Source organism: Diceros bicornis, chromosome 23, assembly GCF_020826845.1.
Source record: "Diceros bicornis minor isolate mBicDic1 chromosome 23, mDicBic1.mat.cur, whole genome shotgun sequence".
NCBI classification, from domain to species: domain Eukaryota; kingdom Metazoa; phylum Chordata; class Mammalia; order Perissodactyla; family Rhinocerotidae; genus Diceros; species Diceros bicornis.
Window position 1 is genome coordinate 1934340 of NC_080762.1, and position 21487 is coordinate 1955826.

At 41.1% G+C, this 21487-nt stretch overlaps 1 protein-coding gene across 4 annotated transcripts in view; it reads left to right on the forward strand.

Moving 5' to 3' along the window:
* Nucleotides 1-21487, forward strand: part of MAP3K5 (mitogen-activated protein kinase kinase kinase 5) — a 186922-nt gene that overhangs the window by 104064 nt on the left and 61371 nt on the right. For all 4 annotated transcript variants that reach the window (XM_058566201.1, XM_058566202.1, XM_058566199.1 and 1 more), the window contains 4 exons: nucleotides 2407-2566; nucleotides 4731-4884; nucleotides 15102-15209; nucleotides 21136-21185. In XM_058566201.1, coding sequence (XP_058422184.1) covers nucleotides 2407-2566; nucleotides 4731-4884; nucleotides 15102-15209; nucleotides 21136-21185 — 472 coding nt within the window. The remainder of the gene's footprint in view (nucleotides 1-2406; nucleotides 2567-4730; nucleotides 4885-15101; nucleotides 15210-21135; nucleotides 21186-21487) is intronic.

Genomic DNA, 21487 nt, shown 5'->3' on the forward strand with positions numbered 1-21487 from the left:
GGCAGGAGCTTGTGGTCAGGTGCCACTAGTGAGAGCGTAAATTGGGGCAGTGTTTCCTAAGGGCAGTTTGCCAAAATTTATGAACACTTGTAATGAGCACATCTTCTGCCCCCAACAAGTCTAGGTTTACGACTTCATTATAAAGAAGTAACTGAACAAGTACACAAAGCTGTGTGTGCAAGAACGTTTACAGTAATAAAATGTGGCCGTCATCAGCATTTGGGTAAATAAATTATGACACATCCATATGCTAAAATACTATTTGCCGTAAAAAAAAAAAAAAAAAAATCCTTTTCGTCCAAATGCTGAAATGGCTCGGTGTCACAGTCATGTGACAGATTTATGCCAAGGCCCAAAGCTAAATACCACCCTCATAGAATTAACTTCTGGTGTGCAAGAACAAATCTGAGATTTTAAAACTTTGATTGTAATTTTACTATTAAACATTGTCATAGTCCCTATTTAAACGTTTGACATGATTTGCTGCTAGATCAGGCCCGGGTTCATTGTTCGGCAAGGATGACACCAAGCATGACACAATGAGGAGATGCTCATTTCCAACTGAGGGTGTAGAGACACGTTTCTAGTATCTCATTTTCCCCATGCACTTTCTTCTTCGCTCTGTACTTGTTACATTTTTCTATTACATCCAGTTAGGAGATCGTGGATGTTGTTGCATACACGTATGTAATTTTTTCATCTCATGAAACTTTAAGGTGGCAAAGCTATTCTTTTTTAACTTATCATCACAAAATGTGAAGAATTCCCAAGTGGACTTTTTCCTGAAGTACTCATGGCTTAAGTGGAATTATATAATAAAAAGTAGCATAAAGTTTTTTAAGGGTTATTTTGTTTTATTAAAGTAGAATTTTCAGAAAAGGTAAAATTGTAACTCTCAGGAAATATAGATGGACACATGTAAAAGATTTTATTTAACTCAATTAATATGGAAAACGGTAAAGGGTATGTGCAATTCAAAGTGCATTTAAGAAGCTGGGGTATTCATAGATAACTTAACAAAGAAATGTTAGGATAAGATTTCTGAGTTTGGGGGCCGGCCCTGTGGCTTAGCAGTTAAGTGCACGCGCTCCGCTACTGGCGGCCTGGGTTCGGATCTCGGGCGCGCGCTGACGCACCGCTTGTACGGCCATGCTGAGGCCGCGTCCCCCATACAGCAACTAGAAGGATGTGCAGCTATGACATACAACTATCTACTGCGGCTTTGGGGAGAGAAAGGGAAAAAAAGGAGGAGGATTGGCAATAGATGTTAGCTCAGGGCTGGTCTTCCTCAGCAAAAAGAGGAGGATTGGCATGGATGTTAGCTCAGGGCTGGTCTTCCTCAAAAAAAAAAAAAAAAAAAGATTTCTGAGTTTGATTTAAAAAAAACCAAAAACTAGTTTATGTCCAGCAGGCCATAAATCTCAGGGATTATGTTTCACTAGACAGAAATTATTTGCATCTCTACTGAACAAAAACTTACAAGTTAACAAGTAGACTTCTCTGAGATCTGTAATAAATAATAAATAGTGAGATGAACTAGCTACACTCTCCCTAGGCAGTCCTTGAGTGGCCTTCTCCCCCGTAGGATGTTGAAATGACGTATCCCACCTTTTTACCTTACTCCCAAGTCACAGATAATTTTCCTGACGCTTTAATGTTATGGATGTTAGTGGCACTAGCAATTCTGCAGGGATGTATTCTTTTTAAGCAAACAAATACTTGCAAATGCAAAAATAATGTCAGGCAGAGTAGAGATAAAAATTTATACTGAAATGCAAAGAACCTAGAAGAACCAAAACAATGTTGAAAAAGAACAACACTGGAGTGTTTACATTACCTAGTTTCGAGTCTTGTTACAAAGCAACAGAATCAAGACAGTGTTATCTGTCAGTTTCCACATTTCTTTAATTTTATAAATGTATAATAATTTTCGGCATATAAAATGATTAATTATTCTAGCATTTTACTCTTGCAAAATACATATACTGTATACATTTGTGCTTCAACTGGCTGATAGAATTTCAGATACTTCCTTTTCAAGAAACTAAAGAATCCATGATATAGCAAGAGAAAGAAGGAGGTAACACAACAAGGTGTTTAGTGTTACCGCCTTTTAGTGTATGCACGTACAGGCTGACAAAGACTCTGGAATGATGTACATCAAAGTGGCAATGGCAGTTGTCTTTGAGTTTTCAAATTAAAGGGTAATTTTCACTTTCTTCTGTGTACCTTTTTAGTCTGACTTATTTTTTTACAATAAACTTAAATCCTTTTTATCATCAGACGCTTAACAAGGTTGTTTTAATCTGAAAGGAGGAATGAAAGCTTAATTTGGCTTTTTAATAAGAACTCGGCTCTGCCTCCTTCTGTGTGTGTGTAACATTGTGCTTCCTGTTCGTCTCCTAGGGGTGAAGCTAAGTAGCCTTCTTGGTAAAAAGGGAAACTTGGAAAAACTCCAGAGCTACTGGGAAGTCGGATTTTTTCTGGGGGCCAGTGTCCTGGCCAATGACCACCTGAGAGTCATTCAGGCATCTGAAAAGCTTTTCAAACTGAAGACACCGGCATGGTAATAGAAACTGTTATGTGTTTATACAGTTACTTTTAGTAAACAGCTCCCATCACTTATTTCCAGATTGTTCTATTTGTTGAACTGACAATTAGCTGGTTTTATTGGCTTATAGAATAAAATGTGGAATCGAGAGGAACAAGTGATGCTCCTAAATGAAGTGTGTTGACTGTAGGTTCTGATGGCTGGTTGTGGGTGATGGCCACGCACCGTCAGCCCAGCCTCTTGATCACAGTGACCAACCCGTCCGCCCAGGACGGCCGGTGCTACCATGTGACTCCTGCCGGGGCCTCGAGTTTGACTCCTGCAGACGTGGTCAGCAGCTTCACAGGCTCCCGTCTCAGCCTCCCAGGCCTCTGCTCTGAACACAGGCCCTCGGGTTCCTTGAGGTCTAATCTCAGTTTTGGAATTCTCATTCTTGATTTTGCCTTCTTTGTACTTAGGGTGTTTCTTATGTGTGTTTTTCTAATTTCAAATTGTTCTTGGAATGAACCCACATCTCATCATTATGTGCGTGGTAACTGGAGAGATGAAAACAAAATTCCCTCTACGTGTAGAACTATTTTGGAAAACAATGCCAGTTTCATGATGTATCATATGTAATGATTGCCCATTAGCTGTAAAGGCTTTGAAAGGTTAACCGTGGTATCGAGAAAGGCTCAAGCAGCTTGGAGCCCAGGCCACTGACTTGTTTTCCTCAGAGGGACCCTTGAAGGAGGAGCCTGCCAGGGTGCCCCACGTGGCTTCCTGAGAATGTCCTCACCTTCAGCAAACCCTCCCCAGTTTGTACCACTCCCGTAGCCATCTTTCTAAAATGCGTGTCTGACCCTTCCCCTCCACTGGAATCCCTAAATCAATATAGGTTGATGACTCCTCAGAGCCTGAAGGATCAAGTCCGCCTCCCTGGCTGGGCAAACAAGGCATGCCCTTCGTCATTCAGCCTCAGCTCCTGTCACACCCCTGGGTTTACACTGCCCTCTGTGCTCACCGAACATGCCAGACGTGCTCTTATGTCTCCGCACGCACTGAGAATGCCTCCTCCAGCCTCCTCCCCACCTGGGGACACTCGTCAATCAGACTCTGACCTAGACCCCTTCCCCACACCCAGAGAGAAGATCCTGGATGTTGTCGCATACACATGTGTGGTGGTTTCATCTCATGAAGTTTTCTTCTCTGTTTCTGTCTTTCTTTAGTCATATCTCTATTGATCCTGACTGTGTGTCTTTTGTTAGTTGTATCTCTGTTTAGTTATAGCTCCACTGATATTTATTTCATGGGCTATAATACCATTACATTTCTGTGTCGGCACTGTGTGCAGCTTGAGAACAGACCTATACTATCAGTGGCCTGTCTACAGTAGTCATTCAACAAGTGTCATGAAATAAATGAACCAATGAATGCATGTGTTACCTGCTGGCAAATTTGCTATTTCTTTATGATACGCATTCTGATGGCGGAGGAGGAGGTAGAGGAGGAGACTGAAGCGCAGGGACAGAGAGCTGTGGTTTTAGGTGTCCTGGCTGCTCTTGATAAGAAAACAGACATTATTTAATGAAATAGTAATAACAACCACAAAAGAATGCCTTAAGTTTCCACCAACTTAATGTTAACTCCCTGTTTGTGGCTTACGAAGTGCTCGCATACCCAGTATCTCACGTAATTAGCTCGCTCCTTGTTTCTTCCTAACTTTTTTCGTCGTCACCTTCTGTCTTATTAGGCGTGAAGATATTTGAATAATATATAAGCTGAGTTGCTTCAGAGCAAAATAATTACCTCCTATGAAGATGAAGGGCCTATTTAGAAAAGCTTTCACAAGGAAGCATATTTTAAAACAAAAGTATATTTTAAACAAGTGAATAAAATATAGTTATTATTTTAAAAGTTATGTTTTAAATAGATGTATCGCCCAGTCCAAAACCCTCCAAGCCTGTTTCCTCATCTTTAAAGTGGGGTAAAACAGCCTACTTTACTGAATCTTTGTGATAGGTAAATGAGATAACACGTGTGAAAGTACATGACGTAATAAATAATGAATAATGTTTGGTGAATCTGAATGCGTAATTATTAATGCCATATTTGACTTACATTTACAGAATAAGATAGGGATACGTGGGAGTAGGTAGTTCTAAATTTGCCTATGTGTTTTATATCTTCTAACTTTTAGGTACCTCAAGTCTATTGTAGAGACAATTTTGATATATAAGCATTTTGTGAAACTGACTACAGAACAGCCTGTGGCCAAACAGGAGCTCGTGGACTTCTGGATGGATTTCCTGGTCGAGGCCACCAAGACAGATGTTACGGTGGTTAGGTTTCCAGTGAGTACTCTGCATTCAACTCAACTCCAAGTGCGTTTGTACCTTGTTTCTTTTGTTGAAAGAACATCTTGCACTCCGATTGTAGCAGTTCTGCTGTGCTGATTTTCAGGCCCTAAAATGACGGTCATCTGGGTAATACATTCGTTTTCTGCAAATTGGTGTGCTCTGGCTTACCTTTTAAAATAACTTTTCAGAATCAGAGAAATGAGATACATTTTTGTGTTTTCGAGGGTTTCTTTTGATAAGGTGTAAAGTGTGCTTTCCGAGAAGAGATTCTCTTAGCTCAGTAAGTCAAGACATCCCTTCAGACCAGGCAGATAGGTGCTTTTAAGCAATACTGCTGATTTGTTGACATTGTCGTCAGTATCGTTGCCATCACTGTGGTGAAGAGTCAGGCTCACCTGCTGTGTCATTCCATCTCCACCACCCGACCCCCGTGGGTTAGAGTTAGGCGTGGTGTCCCCAGTCACTGCTTACAATGCTCTAGGTCATGAGGAGTGATGACTCATAGGTTCTGGCCTGCAGCTCATTTTGGCTGGTCTCTATTGGACTTTTGAGATATATATATATATATATTTTAATGTATAATAGACACACACACACACTTAAGAATCTATTGTTCGTCCTCTCAGCTGGTGCCATCCCCCTCCTGATAGTTCTCAGAACACCATAAAGCAGTATAGCTTTGGCATCCCGTTCAAGAATTACAGGCAACTCACTGTGTGCACAAATCTCTTCCCACATCGAAGTGATATTATGAATCTCTGTCTGAGCTCTCTGGTCTCAATGTTCCGTACTCAGAGCGGGTGGCAATTCTCAATTCTTTTAATGAAATCTTGTTTTCTAGTTCTTATTGATAGGATCATCTGTTTCATGTAATTAAATCCATTGCTGGCATTAACATGCTTTCTTTCCTCTTGCTTCTGGATGAAGCCTTAAGCTCAGCAAGGTCCTTATTTGAAAAGCCTCTCAAACTGAACACTTCACTTGATTTTCAAGCCTAGATAATGTGTAGCCTAGGAGAATACTTATGTCAGAGGGAGCTGGCAGCTGGCCTTCAGGTAGTGCTCTGATGGTAATAAACGTGGTGGTGACAGAAGATAGCGCAGACTGAAGTGTTTAATTGAGTGTTGACTTGATCTGCCAGAAAACTGGCCATGAGAGGGAACCACTCCTTTTGGCTGTTCTAAGCTAATTTAAATTAGTTTAATATGAGTTAGTCTGTCATTATGTAAATAAGTAAATGTGAAAAAATAAAACCAGAAAATATTAAGAGAGAAGTTAGGAGAACATAGGTATATACTCTTGGTGAGAGAGGCTTTCTTAAGCAAGAAAGGGACCTAGCCCTGAAGGCAAATATTGACCAATTTGATTTCATCAAAATTCAAATTTTTGTTCAGTAAAAACACCATAAACATGGCAAATGCTGGACAAGGAGAGAATATTTAGTACTAATGATGCAAAATGATCAGTTTTCCTAATATGCAAAAAAAGAAACCTTGTACAAATTTATAAGCAAAAAAAGAAAAAGAAAAATGGACAGATCATATGAGAAGATAATTAACTGCTCTGGGTAGTCAAAAAGTCCAAATTAAAACAAGACACCATTTTTTGCTCACTGGACTAAAAAAATAAGTTTTATAACGGCTCGCAAACTTTGGGGACCTTGGCAGTTTTACAGATTGCCGGTAGACATGGGGGTTACTAAATCCTGTGGGGAGTTGTCTCAGAAGGGGGATGAGGGAGCCCGCATGGTGGCGCAAGCTGTTAAGTGTGCGTGCTCCAATTCGGTGGCCCAGGGTTCGCCAGTTCGGATCCCAGGCGCGCACCGATGTACTGCTTGTCCAGCCATGCTGTGGCGGCATCCCATATAAAGTAGAGGAAGATGGGCACGGATGTTAGCCCAGGGCCAGTCTTCCTCAGCAAAAAAAGAGGAGGATTGGCAACAGGTGTTAGCTCAGGGCTGATCTTCCTCACAAAAAAAAAAAAAGAAGGGGGATGATAGGATAGTCTAGAGGATTGTGGGGGAGGAAGACTTTCACTTCTGGGTTCTTTGGCTGGTCTAATAATCAAATTGGCGTAAGACAGATTAACATGAGAAAAGCAAATTCAATTACATACTTACAGGAGCCCCACAGAGACGTGCGACTCAGAGGCAGTCGGGCAGTTGAACCTTGTATGTCCTAAGTGAAGGAGAAGTGGGTAGGGGTCTGGGCCTCGAAGGGGAGGAAGACAGTTCAGGCAGATTTTTGGTGAACAGATGTTTGTCCTGCCATGCAGACAAGTCGTCTGACATCAAAAGTGATCTCTGCTTTTATAAGACAAACGAAACCATAATCAAGATGAACAGACAACCCACCAGCTGGGAGAGAATATTTGCAAAACATACATCTGACAAGGGGTTGATCTCCATAATATATAAAGAACTCACAGAACTGAACAACAAAAAAACAACCTGATCAAAAAATGGGCAGAGGAAATGAACAGATGCTTCTCCAAAGAAGATATACAGATGGCCAATAGCCACATGAAAAGATGTTCAACATCACTAATCATCAGGGAGATGCAAATCAGAACAACACTAAGATATCACCTCACGCCCGTTAGAATGGCTATTATCACCAAGACAAAAAACAACAAATGTTGGAGAGGATGTGGAGAAACAGGAACCCTCATACACAGCTGGTGGGAATGCACACTGGTGCAGCCTCTATGGAAAACGGTGTGGAGATTCCTCAAAGAATTAAAAATAGAGATGCCCTATGACCCAGCCATCCCACTACTGGGAATCTATCCAACGAACCTGAAATCAACAATCCAAAGAGGCTTATGCACCCCTATGTTCATTGCAGCATTATTCACCATCGCCAAGAAGTGGAAGCAACCTAAGTGTCCCTCGACAGACGATTGGATTAAGAAAATGTGGTATATATATACAATGGAATACTACTCAGCCGTAAAAAAAGACAAAATCGTCCCATTTGCAACTACATGGATGGGCCTGGAGCGTATTATGTTAAGTGAAATAAGCCAGAAAGAGAAAGACAAACACTGTATGATCTCACTCATATGTGGAATATAAACCAATACATGGACAGAGAAAACTGTACTGTGGTTACCAGGGGCAGTAGGGGTGGGGGGTGGGCACAGGGAGTGAAGGGAGTCATATATATGGTGATGGACAAACAAAAATGCACAACCCAAAATTTCACAATGTTAAAAACCGTTAAAACATCAATTAAAAAAAAAAAAAAGTGATCTCTGGTAATAGCTCTCTTCCTGGTGCAGGCCCCCATCTGAATTCTTTGAGGCAGTTAAGGGAGAGGGAAAAAGCTTTTCCTGCGTCTGCTGGGTCTTAATTGCCTTCAGCTTGAAACACTCCACATGCCAAAGTGGCTCATTTTGGGGTGGCGTATTCTGCTCCCCCTCAGGATCACGCGGACGTCACCTTTATTTGCAACATTTCATTTCTTTAAAACAAGTTTTAAAGCAAATATGGCAGCATATTAGCCCTTTGTTATTTATGGGTAGTAGGCGTATGTGTTTGTTATATTATCCTGTATGCTTTAATTTTACCAGAACACTAAGAAAGTGATCTGGGAGTATCTAGTAAAGTTGAAAAAATATGTATTTGACCAGCAATGCTACTTATAGGAATAAATTTATCCTCCAGAAATAAAGCAGCAGTTTTCTATGGGAGCCTTAGTTATAGAAGCGGAGATGAAGAAACAGTGAGATCTACCCACGAGGGGATGATTCAGCTACTAACAGCTTAGTCACATTCAGAATATCATGCAGCCGTGAAGAAGCCTGAGTGAGACCCTCACGCGGCACCCTGCAGACATATTCATGGCATGTTGTTTGTTTTTTTCACGCAACCATTTCCTTCTTGGAACTTTGTGCATTATTTTGAGGCTATCTTTTTGTGAAAAGAGTCTAAATGCAGTGTTTTCCTACTCAACTCTGAATCCTACTCCCATGTCAGTATTCATAATTAGGGTAAAATACTCAAATTGCTTTCTATAGTTTGTTGTTAAGCAGAGTGCAAAATTGTACAGTTTTCGACTTCTTCTTAAGCTGGGCTTTCTGATAGCTCCTTCATCTTTGTGAATTCCAGAAAATCTGACTCCTACATTCAAATGTAAGTCTACCAAGACGTTCCCGATTCCGTGGAAATTGCTTTGGGATTAGCCATTTGAATGTTCTCTTGCCTTTGTGTGCACGATCGAGAAGTGCAGAAACTGCAGAGGTATTGCTTAGAAAAAGAACGATAACGGTATGGAGGATCTTTTAATCTCCATCTAGATGATGGTGTAGCGGAAAAATAGTACCAAGTTTTAGGTAATAAATTGCGACCACTTCTGGTCTTGATCTTCTAAAAAGCAAAGAAACTTACCTTGATAAGGTTTAATTTAAGCCATGTAGGTTTCATCCGAAACCCAATTTTAGTCAAACACTGGGACCTGTAGTCATGTTTATTCAGAGTAATTGTGATATTTGTTTTTGTTTTTCAAAACTGAACTACTCAAACAGATGGGAAGGATAATTCCACATTACCATCCTTCAGTGCTTCTTCCTTCCTTAATGTCAGAGTGATGTCCAGAGAATGTGGGCCCTAAAGTTTTGTCCTCAGAATCGCACCAAGAAAAGTGATGCAGCCCCTCTTCCCCGTCCCCATAAACTGGGTGGAAACTCAGATGTGCCCTCAGAGAAGGTAGATAGCTTAAGGTGCCAGCATGGAGGTTGCACACTTCAGCTCCCACGAGGCAAATCCAGTCTGTAGTCCTGTTTATTTGACCTGCACAATGTTTTGTTTCATTTTTATTTTATATTTGTAATTCATTTTTTTGAATGAGCACAACAGTCCCACAGTTTGAAAATTTAAAAATATATAAAAAGGCAGATAGAGAAAAATCTCCCTCCCACGCCTGTCTCACAGCTGCCCAGTTCTCTGTCACTCTCTCCCCAGGCAACCATTATTATTTGTTTCTTGTATACTTTCCCACAGTTCTTTGTGTATAAATTGAGCCAATAGAGAGCCTTCTAGTGTAGTGGACTCGAGAGCCAGTCTGCCTGATTGCTGTCTCCCTCCGCCACTTGCTGCTGTGTAACCTCGAGCACGTTCCTTCACCTTTCTGAACTTCAGCTTCCTCATCTGCAAAATGGGATAATAGCAGCACCTACCTCATAGGGTTATGATGAGGCTTAGATGAGTGCATAGATCTAAGCTGTTAGAATGGTATCAGGCATGTAGCCCACACAGTATAAAGACTAACTATAATTATTATTTCTCCCCTTTTTTTGGTACAAAAGGATATTTATATACAGTGTTCTGTATCTTGCTTCTTTTTTACTCAGCAGTTTGTCACAGAGATTTTTCCAGTCATTACATAGAGAGCTTATTCATTCTTTTTTTACAACATCATAATATTCTAATTCCATAGTATTTACAATTCCATAGTATTGCGATTACGGCACAATTGTACCATAATTTATTTAACTTATTTCATTAAGCAAATTTATACAATTTCTTTAACTTTATTCATTTAATTTATTGATGGACAATTGGGTTATAGCCAATATTTTGTTGTCATGAATAATGCTGCATTGAATAACCCTGTACCTGTGCCATTTTGCATGTGTGCAAATATATCTGTAGGATAAATTCCCAGAATGGGATGGATTCATAGTGCCTGTTGCCCTCCATAGGGATTTTATCATTTGACATTCCCAACAGCAACATAGGAGACTGACTGTTCCCTAAAGTCTTTCCAAAAAATGGATTTATCCGATTTGTGCTTTTGTTAAACTCATAGATGAAAAACGGTATATTGGGGTAGTTTCAATTAGTATTTCTCTTACGATGTGTGAGGTTTTGTGTATGATTAAATTCACATGTTTAAAAGACCACTCAGTGATTAAAAAAAAAAAAATTTGTTGCCAACATTTAAAAATAGAGAGTTAGACCTTCAGTGCTGGCTCTGATGGAGTAAATGGTATTGCTATTGGCATTGCTATAAATAACTATAAAATCTGGGCAAAATACATTAAACAGCTGTTTGCAGGCATTACAGCAGTCATCACAGGGCTGCGGTCCTCGGATGGGAGGTACTGGGCTTGAGTCCCACGTCTACCCACTCCTCTTTCCCTAAGGTCATTTTCCAGGCTGCAGCCCAGGGAGGTGGAGCCCTGGTAGGAGTGGCATCCTCAGTGGGCAGAGCAGGCAGGGAGCAGTGTTTGGGACCCTAAGACAGCTGGAATGTGAGGGGCAGGGTGTTGGAGAAGGGGGAGCCTTGAAGGGTGAATCCCAAGATTCTGCATGGCTATTTCCCTTGAGTCCTAGGGCAGCTCCTAGAGAGAGCAAGCAAGGGGTAAGCGCATCATGAATAAACAGGACTACTGTTCCAATATTTGACTAAAATTAGGTTTTGGATGAAACCTATGTGGCTTAAATTAAACTTTGTCAAGTAAGTTCTCCTGCTGTTTAGGAGATCGGGACCAGAAGTGGCAGAGAGCAGCTTTCAGAAGGCTGAGAGCTGAGCAGACGTTCCAGAGCTTAAAAAATGCAGGGGTAAGATGCTGGACATCAGGCCCAGCTGGAGTGATGAGATCTTGAAGAATTTAGTTGAGGCATAGAACGCCCACGCCCTAGGAGTGAGGGCAAAACTTAGACCCATCCTGACAAAGCCTGCGTAAGGCTGAGCCCTGATAGGGTCAAGGTGACACACTGATAATTTACGTGCTAGCTGGGGAAAACAAAACAAAAAAACCACTGGAAAGGTATAATCCAGAACCTCTGCAATGCACCACTCAGATGCACTCAAAGATTATAGACATTCTGAAAAGCAGGAAAAAAAAGACTGATAATGAAGAGCTAAAACAGCCAGTAGAGGCAGACCCAGAGGTGATTCACATATTGGGAGTTACCAGATAAGAATTTCAGATAACTATTGTTACTATCTTAAAGAAAACAGAGGGAAAGATAGAGAAAATGGGTGAAAGGTGGAGTATTTCAACGGGAAAACAAAGTTAATCAAAAAGTCAAGTGAAAAATAAGAGTTCACATAAAAATCCGGATTTCAACTGCTCTTGAAAGATTAAAGGGACTAGCGATTAGTGACTGCATTCTCCAGAAGCTACAGTCTCCTGAGCCAGCAGCTGCTGCCATTTTAGGTGTTGACTGCAGCCCCATCCGTCCTGCTCCACTCATTTGCCTCCCCCAGGCCCACTCCCTGCAGTCGCTGGAATTCGCACCCCTGCTCCACCACACGGAGAAAGGTGGGATCCTGGTGCCTGTGGTGCTGTCAGTCACTGACTCCTCATCCACAGAGCAGCATCTCAGGCTCATACCCCTGAAGGTGTGGCAGGTCCTGATCTGGTGATGACATTATCCTTCTTTTAAAGTGGATCTGACTAGAACCAGGATGACTTACTTTAGAAAATATTCAATTTGGTTGTTTGCATTTATGTCACTATGATATTTCTTCTCCTTCCTCCAAGAGATGACTGTGACCCTGGGCAAAAGAAAGTGGAAGAAAGTCCCTTTGGGAAATGATTTGAATGGTCCCATCATTTGCTGTTGTTTGGGTTCAGCTTGATTTGTTTTCCTCCCCTCTCTTCTGAGTCTATTTTCTTTCCTTCTTATGTTGAAAGGTTAGGAGACCATGAGCCCATCACCTGATGTCAGGGGAGAGGTGGAGGAGTGTGGTGACTCCAGTTCACATCTCCTCTTCATAGTTTTCCAGCTTTGCTATCTCTCTTCCTGCTTCAGATACATGAAGTTAGCAGTTAACTGTAATGTTAACCAACGTAAAAGACTAGAAACTAAAGCAGGAACGTGTGTACTCCCAAGTGACTTGTGTCTAGCTGGTTTTGTCACATGGCCTCCTTTTCCTGTATTTTTCTCAGTCTTTCTGTGACCTCTGTAATGCATGCTAGAAATTCCTCACATTTTGTCATTTCAAGGGCAGATCAAAAGGCTCAACAAACATTAGACAATGATCATTGCAACCAGTTTTTATCCCCTATCTCAAGATAGGAACACACAGTTCAGATTTTATCTATTAGAAATTATGAGACAAGAGTACAGACATAATTTCAGAAGAGGGGAGATAACCTGGTCAAGCCTTTCTGCTATTAAGTAGTGCTCCTATGGAATCAGGGAACCAGGTATGTTCTTGTGTGTCAGGGCAGAAACTTGGGTGTGATTTTGGGAAACCCACATTTATTCCCTGTTGCTCATTTGAATCTCACAAACACTGAGATACTCAGATTTAAGAGCACTCTTTCTGCAGAGGTTAGACTGAAAATTGACTTTCATTCTTAATCAGTACCACTGAACTCTCTGTTGATTGGAGTGTGGACCTCAGTTCACCTGGCTTGTTGCTGAGTCAGAACATGTTCCCCGTGGGCTCTCACTGTTTGCTTATTTGTGGTCTGTCCTGTCTTGGTTTCATAGCTGGAGCCTGACCAACAATTCTTTAAGCCCTTAAAGTTTTTTGTACTCAAGAGTAAAGAAAATGTTGTTTTTCTAATCCCCTTTCCCTAGTTCTCTGTACCTTAACTTAAGTAAATTTACTGAAATTGTAACCGAACAAGGGCTCGTTCTCACTGCAACCCTGTATCCAGTCAATTGCAAGATGAGTCAGTGGTGGAGAAAGGGATTTATTTAACTAGCCGGCAAAATCAGAAGATGGTGGACTCGTCCCAAAGACCATTGTAAACGGGCACATAATCTTGAGGCAGTTACACAGGGACTAGTGGGCTATGAAAGAGGGCTCAGGAGTGTTGACCATCTGGCGTCAGCGACTGGAGGCCAGCATAGATGTTCTTCTCTGAGGAGGTTGTGTTGCTAAGAAACTCAAAAGGACAAAGTTGTCATCTGTCGTTACAGGGAGGTACACGCGTCAGCCAGGATTATACAATCTACAGAGCGTGCATATTCGTCACCTAGGCTATGTGTAAGTTAAAACATATACCGTGTGGGTGAGTTAGTCAGAGGTCATTCTGAGTTACACTATGGCTCCCCTCATGTCAGCCTTGTCCTAGGCCAGTAACGTTATGCTAAATTTAGCAAAATGTAAATACATCTGGTTTGCAGTGTATGGCCAAGAATCAGTGTCTAACCCAGATTCTTGCTCTGGCTGCACTTTAGGTTATAGTGTATTGTGAATCTCTAATTCCTTGTTGATGGAACCTTCTGAAGGGTTTTTCCTCCACTTTTATTGGTAAACTTGCTTGATAAAAGGCAGTGTTCTTGACTTTTAAGCAGTGGCGTAGAAAGGACTATTCCAGTTTCTCTGTTAGTTAAGTAACTTTTCTTTTTAAACGTTCGTACGTAAGACAGCATAGGAGATTCGAACTAAGTGGGTGTCTTTAAGCATCTGTACAAAGAGATACACCTTTGTAATCAGGGCATGTGTGGTATTTTCATGTTATTTGCTCCTAAATGAGGTATTAGTGATAACATAACACTCCATGCAATCCTTTGATGGAGATTCGCACCCACTTATCACGTACCCCTCATTCATCTCTGAAACACCGGCAAGTTTATTTCTCTCTTTCTCTTTCGCAAGGCTAAATGTATCATTATTGAAGGCACCAGTTTTATCTTGAAGGCAGTGCAAAAACGTTTTTATTTTTTCATACAGCTACGTCCACTTCTTTGGTTTATACGTAAAACTCTTTCAGTAATAACCAAAATCATTTCTCAGTCCATTTACGTGGGCATGGAAACCATACTCCATCTTTGTGATCAGGGCGGCAGCAGGAAACCTGAAATAGGTAGGTGACAGTCTATATGTGGAATCTCTTCCGGGTACAGAATTATTTGTTTCATCACATTTCTGCCTTTCTTTGACACGTTTATATTCATATAAATAGATCAGGTATTGCGTGATAAAAGCTTTTTAAAAAGTACCATTAGTAGATTCCCTGGGGATAACTGAAGCCACATATAGACTTCAAAAGTGTGTATCCAATTTCTTTAGCAATAAAAGTTGATGTACTGTTGGAACTTATGATACTTGTATAATACCATAAAATGCTCAAAGGACCCTTAAGGATGGTAACAATCAGAAGTTAAAATGGTTTTACTCCAGCAGTGGGCCCAGAGCTTCATGGGAGAACCCCCGTGTCAGTCCGCTGTTGTCAGAGCAGCTCTTAATGGCTTAAGTCTCAAGTCACTAATATTAGTGTCTTTGCCTTCTGTTTTCAAGGTACTGATTTTAGAACCAACCAAAATCTATCAACCTTCATATTTGTCTATCAACAATGAAGTTGAGGAAAAGACGATATCTATTTGGCACGTGCTTCCTGATGACAAGGTAAATTGTGCAATTATTACGACAAGAGCATTAACAGTGAAGGACTTGGTACCCGTCTAGCATTTATATATTCCAGCAAACATCTGTGTTAAAGAAGAAACAGCTTGACCGTGTATTTGTCTTGGCATAAATACATTCTATAGTATAAAACTTGTTAAATTTGGGTTATAGATTTCACTCATTTAATAAAAGATAATTCAATTATTTGAATTTTTTTATAGATGGCATAACCATCCAAAGTGCACTCAAAATTGGAATATTTCTGTGGTTTGTAAATTCATGCTTCAGATTAAATTATGTACCAAAAAACTGATACTTAAAATATATGATTTAGAAGATGCATATCTCAATTCTAGGCAGGATCAGAATAACACTTTTTCTCGTTTCCACTGGTCCCATGAGGGCTGCCCTTACGTCTCGCTCTTTGGTTGTCTAAGGAGCTGCTGCGTCTCAGATTAGCCTCTGGTTCCCTGTGCTGGGCACAACGCGAGGTGGGCGGTGCTGCCACTGATTTCCAGAAGGTTCTGAAACACTCTCATTTCCACTCATACCAGTCAGCTTCATAACCCTTTCCACTTCAGTATTCATCCATTTTAATGCATGTACAAATCATCCTACTATTTTTAAAAAACAAACTTTTTAAGACCTGATTCCAGTTTGCGGGATAAACCACAGAAATAGGAGTCGTCTTGTCACAAAGTAGTTTTGTGGTTTTTTTGGTAATTATTTTCCAAAATGCTCTTCATCCCTGCACTCGGCGAGTGTTTACCGAGCACTCACTCGGTGACAGACACCACCAGGCACTGTGTTGGGCACCAGGAAACGGACGTGTGCAAGAGAAACAGAATGCCTGCCCTCTTGGTTGCTTGCCTTCTACTCAGGGAGGCAGACGAGAAACAAATAAACAAAATACAGAGGTGTAGTAAATGGTGCAAAAGGGGACAATTAAGCAGAAATTCCAGAAAAGGGAATTAGGAGGTAGATTTGGGATTGTGGGGTTACAATTTTTTTAAATGTGGGTTTTGAGTCAGCAGACCTGACATGGCTTCTCCAAGCAGGGTCCTTGTCTGTAAAATGGGGTAATAGTAATAACATCCACCTCAAAAGGTTGTTGTGAAAATTAAACAAAATAATGTAGGTAGAGGGTACTGCACAGAGCCTGGTGTGTAATAAATGCTCAATGTATTTTAACAACAGTAATAACAACTCAATAACAAAGTCTGGGCAGTACACGTAGGGACTAAACCCCAGAGTCTAACCCTGCTCACCTCTTCAGATGACACACAGCAGTCATTTGGGAGGTAGTTGGTGTTATATGAGGGCATGGTGATATTATGATTTATAGTAAGAAATATGTTTTTGGTCTTTGTCCCCATTCCTGGCACAGAGGTTCTAAAACCTCTTGGAATTTCCTAAGTGCTGAGAGCCAAAAGGTGTGTTGTTATATTAATGAGGTGACTTTTTGGAAAGCACCTGAGGATGGGGCCTGGTTGCCAAGGGAACCAACAGTGTGGACAGAGGGCTGGAACTTTTAGTCCTACCCCCTGACCTTTGGGGAACGGAGAGGGGTGGAGGTTGAATCAGTCATCAGTGATTCAATCAGTCATGTCTGCGTAAGGAAGCCTCCGTAAAAACCCAAAAGGACGGGGTTCAGAGAGGGCCCCAGTTGGTGAACATGTGGAGGTTTGGGGAGAGTGGTGCACCTGGAGAGGGCTGGAAGCTCCGTGCCCTTTCCCCATACTTGCCCCATGCCTCTCTTCCATCTGACTCTTCCTGAGTTATATCCTTTCATAATAAACCAGTAATCTAGTGAGTAACATGTTTCTCTGAGTTCTGTGAGCCTCTCTAGCACGTTAGTTGAACCCAAGGAAGGGGTTGTGGGAACCTGCAACCTGCCTGTAGCGGGCGTGATGGCATGACTCCAAGTAGAATTGTCAGAGACAAAATTGAGAGTAACTAGTATATCTGTATACATGTTGTTAATGTGGTTTTAAAGTACACAGTGTTGTATTTACATTATTTTCAAGTACGTGCATACCTGTTCTCACAAGCAGAAGTAGAATAGTCATCCCGTTGAAACTACAAAATCTGAGAGATTAGGAGATGTTAGCATCTGGGAGAGGAGATTTTCAAAGTCTTGACAGGAAAGAGCAAGGTTATCCAAAGACACCTGGAAACAGAATTAAGGCTAAAGCAGTTAGCCATTAGCAAGGCCAAGAATGAGTGGAGAGCCAGGAGTATTTGGAAGACAGGAAAAGAACAGAAAGTAAGCCAGAGATTTTTGGAAAATGAATACTATTTCCAGGTAGTGGTCATTATTTTCCCCTTTCTGGAGGTTCTTCATTCAATAAAGTTAGCCTTGTATTGATTCTCTTATGTTTTGTGACAGTTGTAGAGACAATTTTTATATTAGGCTAAGAAATAAATAGATTAGGCTATAAATGAGTGCATTAAGAAGGGTCACAGGCTGTGAATTGTCTGGCTTCCATTTTTACCATCTTTTGATCGAGAAGAATTACATTTGAATTGTCCCTACTCCATATTACCTTTAGTGCTAAAAATTCTCCTTGTTCAAACACTTAAGCTTTCTTAAATCAATGAGTTTTCATTTTGAATTTATTACAATTTCTTTGCAAACTCTTGTTCTATCCGTAGTGTATTCATTACCACTGCTATTTTCTCTATTTTTTAAAATATATAGAGCGATACAGTTGGAACAAGGACAAGCAATAAAAATAAGATAACTGTTGTTATTATGTTAATTTAAAGCAACTCTCATGACTAATTAAATAACAGATAAGCAACAAGTTTAATAGGTTTTACGTTAAACAGGAAGTAGATTGTTTTTGTGGTAGAATGTTTTAATTTTTTTTTCCTAAAAGTAGAACAACGGAGAGTGTTGCTTTTGATTAATCATATTTATTTCTTTGCTCACTGCCTCTCTCAGTATTTTCATCCCAAAATGTGGAATGAACAGTTGCATGAGCTAGGATATACTTTATATCGCAACTTTCAAAACTTGAAGATCATTTTGCCAATTCTCTGGAGTTCAGGGACTCTTGCATTCAGGGGCAAAATTGATTGAAATCCCAATCTTTTCACAATTTTTTGTTCAACGGAATGTTGCTGCTTAAAGTAAGTTAGCGCTTGAAGAAGGTCTGCATGTGCACCTGGAAGAAGAACGTGAATTGAGGAAGGGAAGTTATTTGCAAGATATTTTAAGTGGTTGCTATTTAGGATTCTCTTCCTTTATTGGCACTGAAGCACCCCTGGTCTGTCTGGTGGTTTCTCAGCAAAGGTCGCCGGCAGCAGTGCCGACCTCACTGCAGCTCTGGCCAGTGGCCACTCAGAGAAGACCCAGGACATTTAGGAGGGTCTTCAGATTCTATATTTTGATGATATGATGCTCTCATACATTGAGGATGCTTTTAGCTACAAAACTCCCCACTAAAAGTGGCTTAAATAATAAGGAAATGTTGTCTCATATTACAAGCACTTCAGAGGTGGGGTCATTCTGGGGGTGACTTCAGTGGCTTCTCAGTGTCGGAATTCTGAGTTGCCTTCTCCGTATGCTCTCGGTTTTTCTCTCATGTCTTAAGTAGTGGCTCCAAGCCTCCCTTCACAGAGACAGATGGCATCTGAGGGAAGAGGGTCAGGCCCCCTCCTTTGTACCGAAGTTGCATCGTGTGTCCATGCCTAAACAGCCACCAGGGAGGGACGTGGGCTTACCATGGCCGATTTAGACTGACTGATTTCACTGTCCCTAAACGTGGCCACCTGAGCCTGAACGAAATTCGCTTTTTGTTAGAGAAGAAGGAAGGGAATGGCCGTTGCCTAGGGAGCCAGCGGTGTCTGCCAGTATAACTCCTGCTGCCTTAGCTCAGTATTAATTCCTAGTCCCTGCTCTGGCCCCAGCTGGGGCACAGGATCCGGGGACACCCAGTTTCTAGAAAATGGTGCTTGTGCTGATTAAATTATGTTGAGTGGTGGTTTGGGCTTGTTGGAGCCCAGTATCAGTCCATCTCTGCCTCTGGCGGTCCTTTTCCCCTGATTCCCAGACAGGCCCCAGGAGCCTCAGACCTCCCCTGCTGGCTTTTAGCTCACCAGCGCCTCCGTGTGGTGAGTCCCGGTAGCAAGGGAGGTGGGGAGAGGGGCCTCCGAATTATTCCAGATCACTCTGTCTCAGGCCCTGGGCGTGACACCACTGAAATGGGACGTTCCCTGGCAGTGCTTGCAGCCTTTCAAGAGCCTAACATTCTGAAATGTTAGGTTTCTGCTCCTTTCCTACAAAACCAGCCTTTCCATCTGGGAGATCTCTCCTTGGCTGCTGACGGAAGATAGACTCCATCAGAACAAGGCTGACAAGATGGATTTTACCAGTGCTCTCTTGTTGGTGTTTGTCAGTTCCTGGGTTCATTTCTGGGTTGCACACTGTCCTGCCAGCTCTGCACTCAGTCCCCCACCTCCTGATACTGGGGATGACCCCAGGGAGCAGCCCAGTTGCAGGCTGAGGAGAAGGCTGCATTGTGTGCTAGTAGCGTGCAGGTGACAGCTGCAGCTCCTGGGTCACAGATATTCAGAAGGTCACCTGAGGCCACCAGGATTTAGAAGCAACTTTCCAAATTACCCGCTGAAGCTGCAGGCTGCTATTTAATTTATCTCCCTCTGTACTCTGGTTTAGAGAGCTGCATTCATGAGCTCCTTTCTACGGTGTCTTCCCTCTCTGGGCTTCATGCTCTGTGGTCATTCAGGTCACTCCCTGAGACCTGACTGATGTGCACTGGAACTAGTTTTTTAGTAAATTTACTTCGGGTTTGAAAGGATCTTTTTTTATGTTAAGTTGCACGGTCCTAGCGAAGACCTAGGTGCTGCGGATATAAATTATGGCTTTTTGAGTTGCTTCGGCCAAAAGGAGAGTCCTGGGCCCCCTTGGAGCCACAGGCTTCGTTACCCGTTTCACTAGCCCAGCCAAGACCTCACCCTCTGGCAGTGTCTAAGTGGGTGGGTGAAAGCTGTTTTCCTGGTGGTTTCACAGTCACAGAATTGAATTGCAATCTGAATCGTCTACTGTACAGTATTTGCTAAACCGAGACACATGTATCAACTACTTTATTTCTATAAAGATATGCATGTTATTCTATATTGTTGTCAGACATGTTTTTATAGAGAATGAAATCCATCTTGTAGTTTAATTTAGAGACATATGAATTCAATACTAATTTTAACTTAGCTTTAGTAATAAATTCAAGAAATAAATTCCCACATTTTTTTCATCTTGGCCCTGCAGATCACCCATGTTTATCACATGATAATCAAATTTTTTATGTTCAACTTTATTAGTACATTGAATTTTGCATAAATTAGGTAACAACACATTGTAGCTATGATGGACACTCTATACATGTGTGAACACACCATACATACTTGCTGTACTATTTTCTGCAGAAATAGGACCACCATTTTAGTTAGAAAATTTAACTGAAAATAATTCAGAAATAATTATCTTTAATGTCTTGCAGAGATTTTATTCAAATTAGTGTTTTTCTTGTTGAGGAAAGAAATATTGCTTGACTATAATAATGAATTACCTTGATCACTGGGTTTTTTACTTAAAAAATTAAGGCACAGCCGTTATTAGGTTAATCTGCTAAAAATCAAGTTTTAAAATTTAATGAGACTAAATCTCCTGGGTTCTCTGGGAAGCTGTTGTGTTGAAGTACAGAAATTATTCAGTAGAGTAAACATCAGCCTTGTGGCTTGAGAATGAACTGCAGTTTCCATCCAGATAATTTGTTCATGAAGAATTACGCACTAGGAAAAATTACTCTGTGTATATTATTAAAAAGTAATAAAGCAGAATTATTGTTAGTTATTTTCAGTGGGATGACTCAGCATATTTTGTTGTTATTCTTCCCCTGTGTTCTAGCAAGGTATACATGAGTGGAATTTTAGTGCTTCTTCGGTCAGAGGAGTGAGGTAAGTTTCCTTGGTACATTTTGTTTACTTTGAAGACGTTTTTCTAGACTATGAACGTCTTGGATAGGACTTTCAGTCATGATTTAAAAATGCAAAGAACTTCAAGAATTCTTTTATTGGTGAAAACATTCAACCTTCTTCAGTGTCACTGTCTCCATTATGAGAAGATTGGCAACAAAACTTTCACTGTTGGTTGAGCTGGCTCTGTGCTTGTGACCTACTTAAAATACAGTGACTGAAGGGTAAATGTGAACTGTGGACCAGAATCACGGTGCAGATAAAAGTGAGCTGTGTGGGTCCTC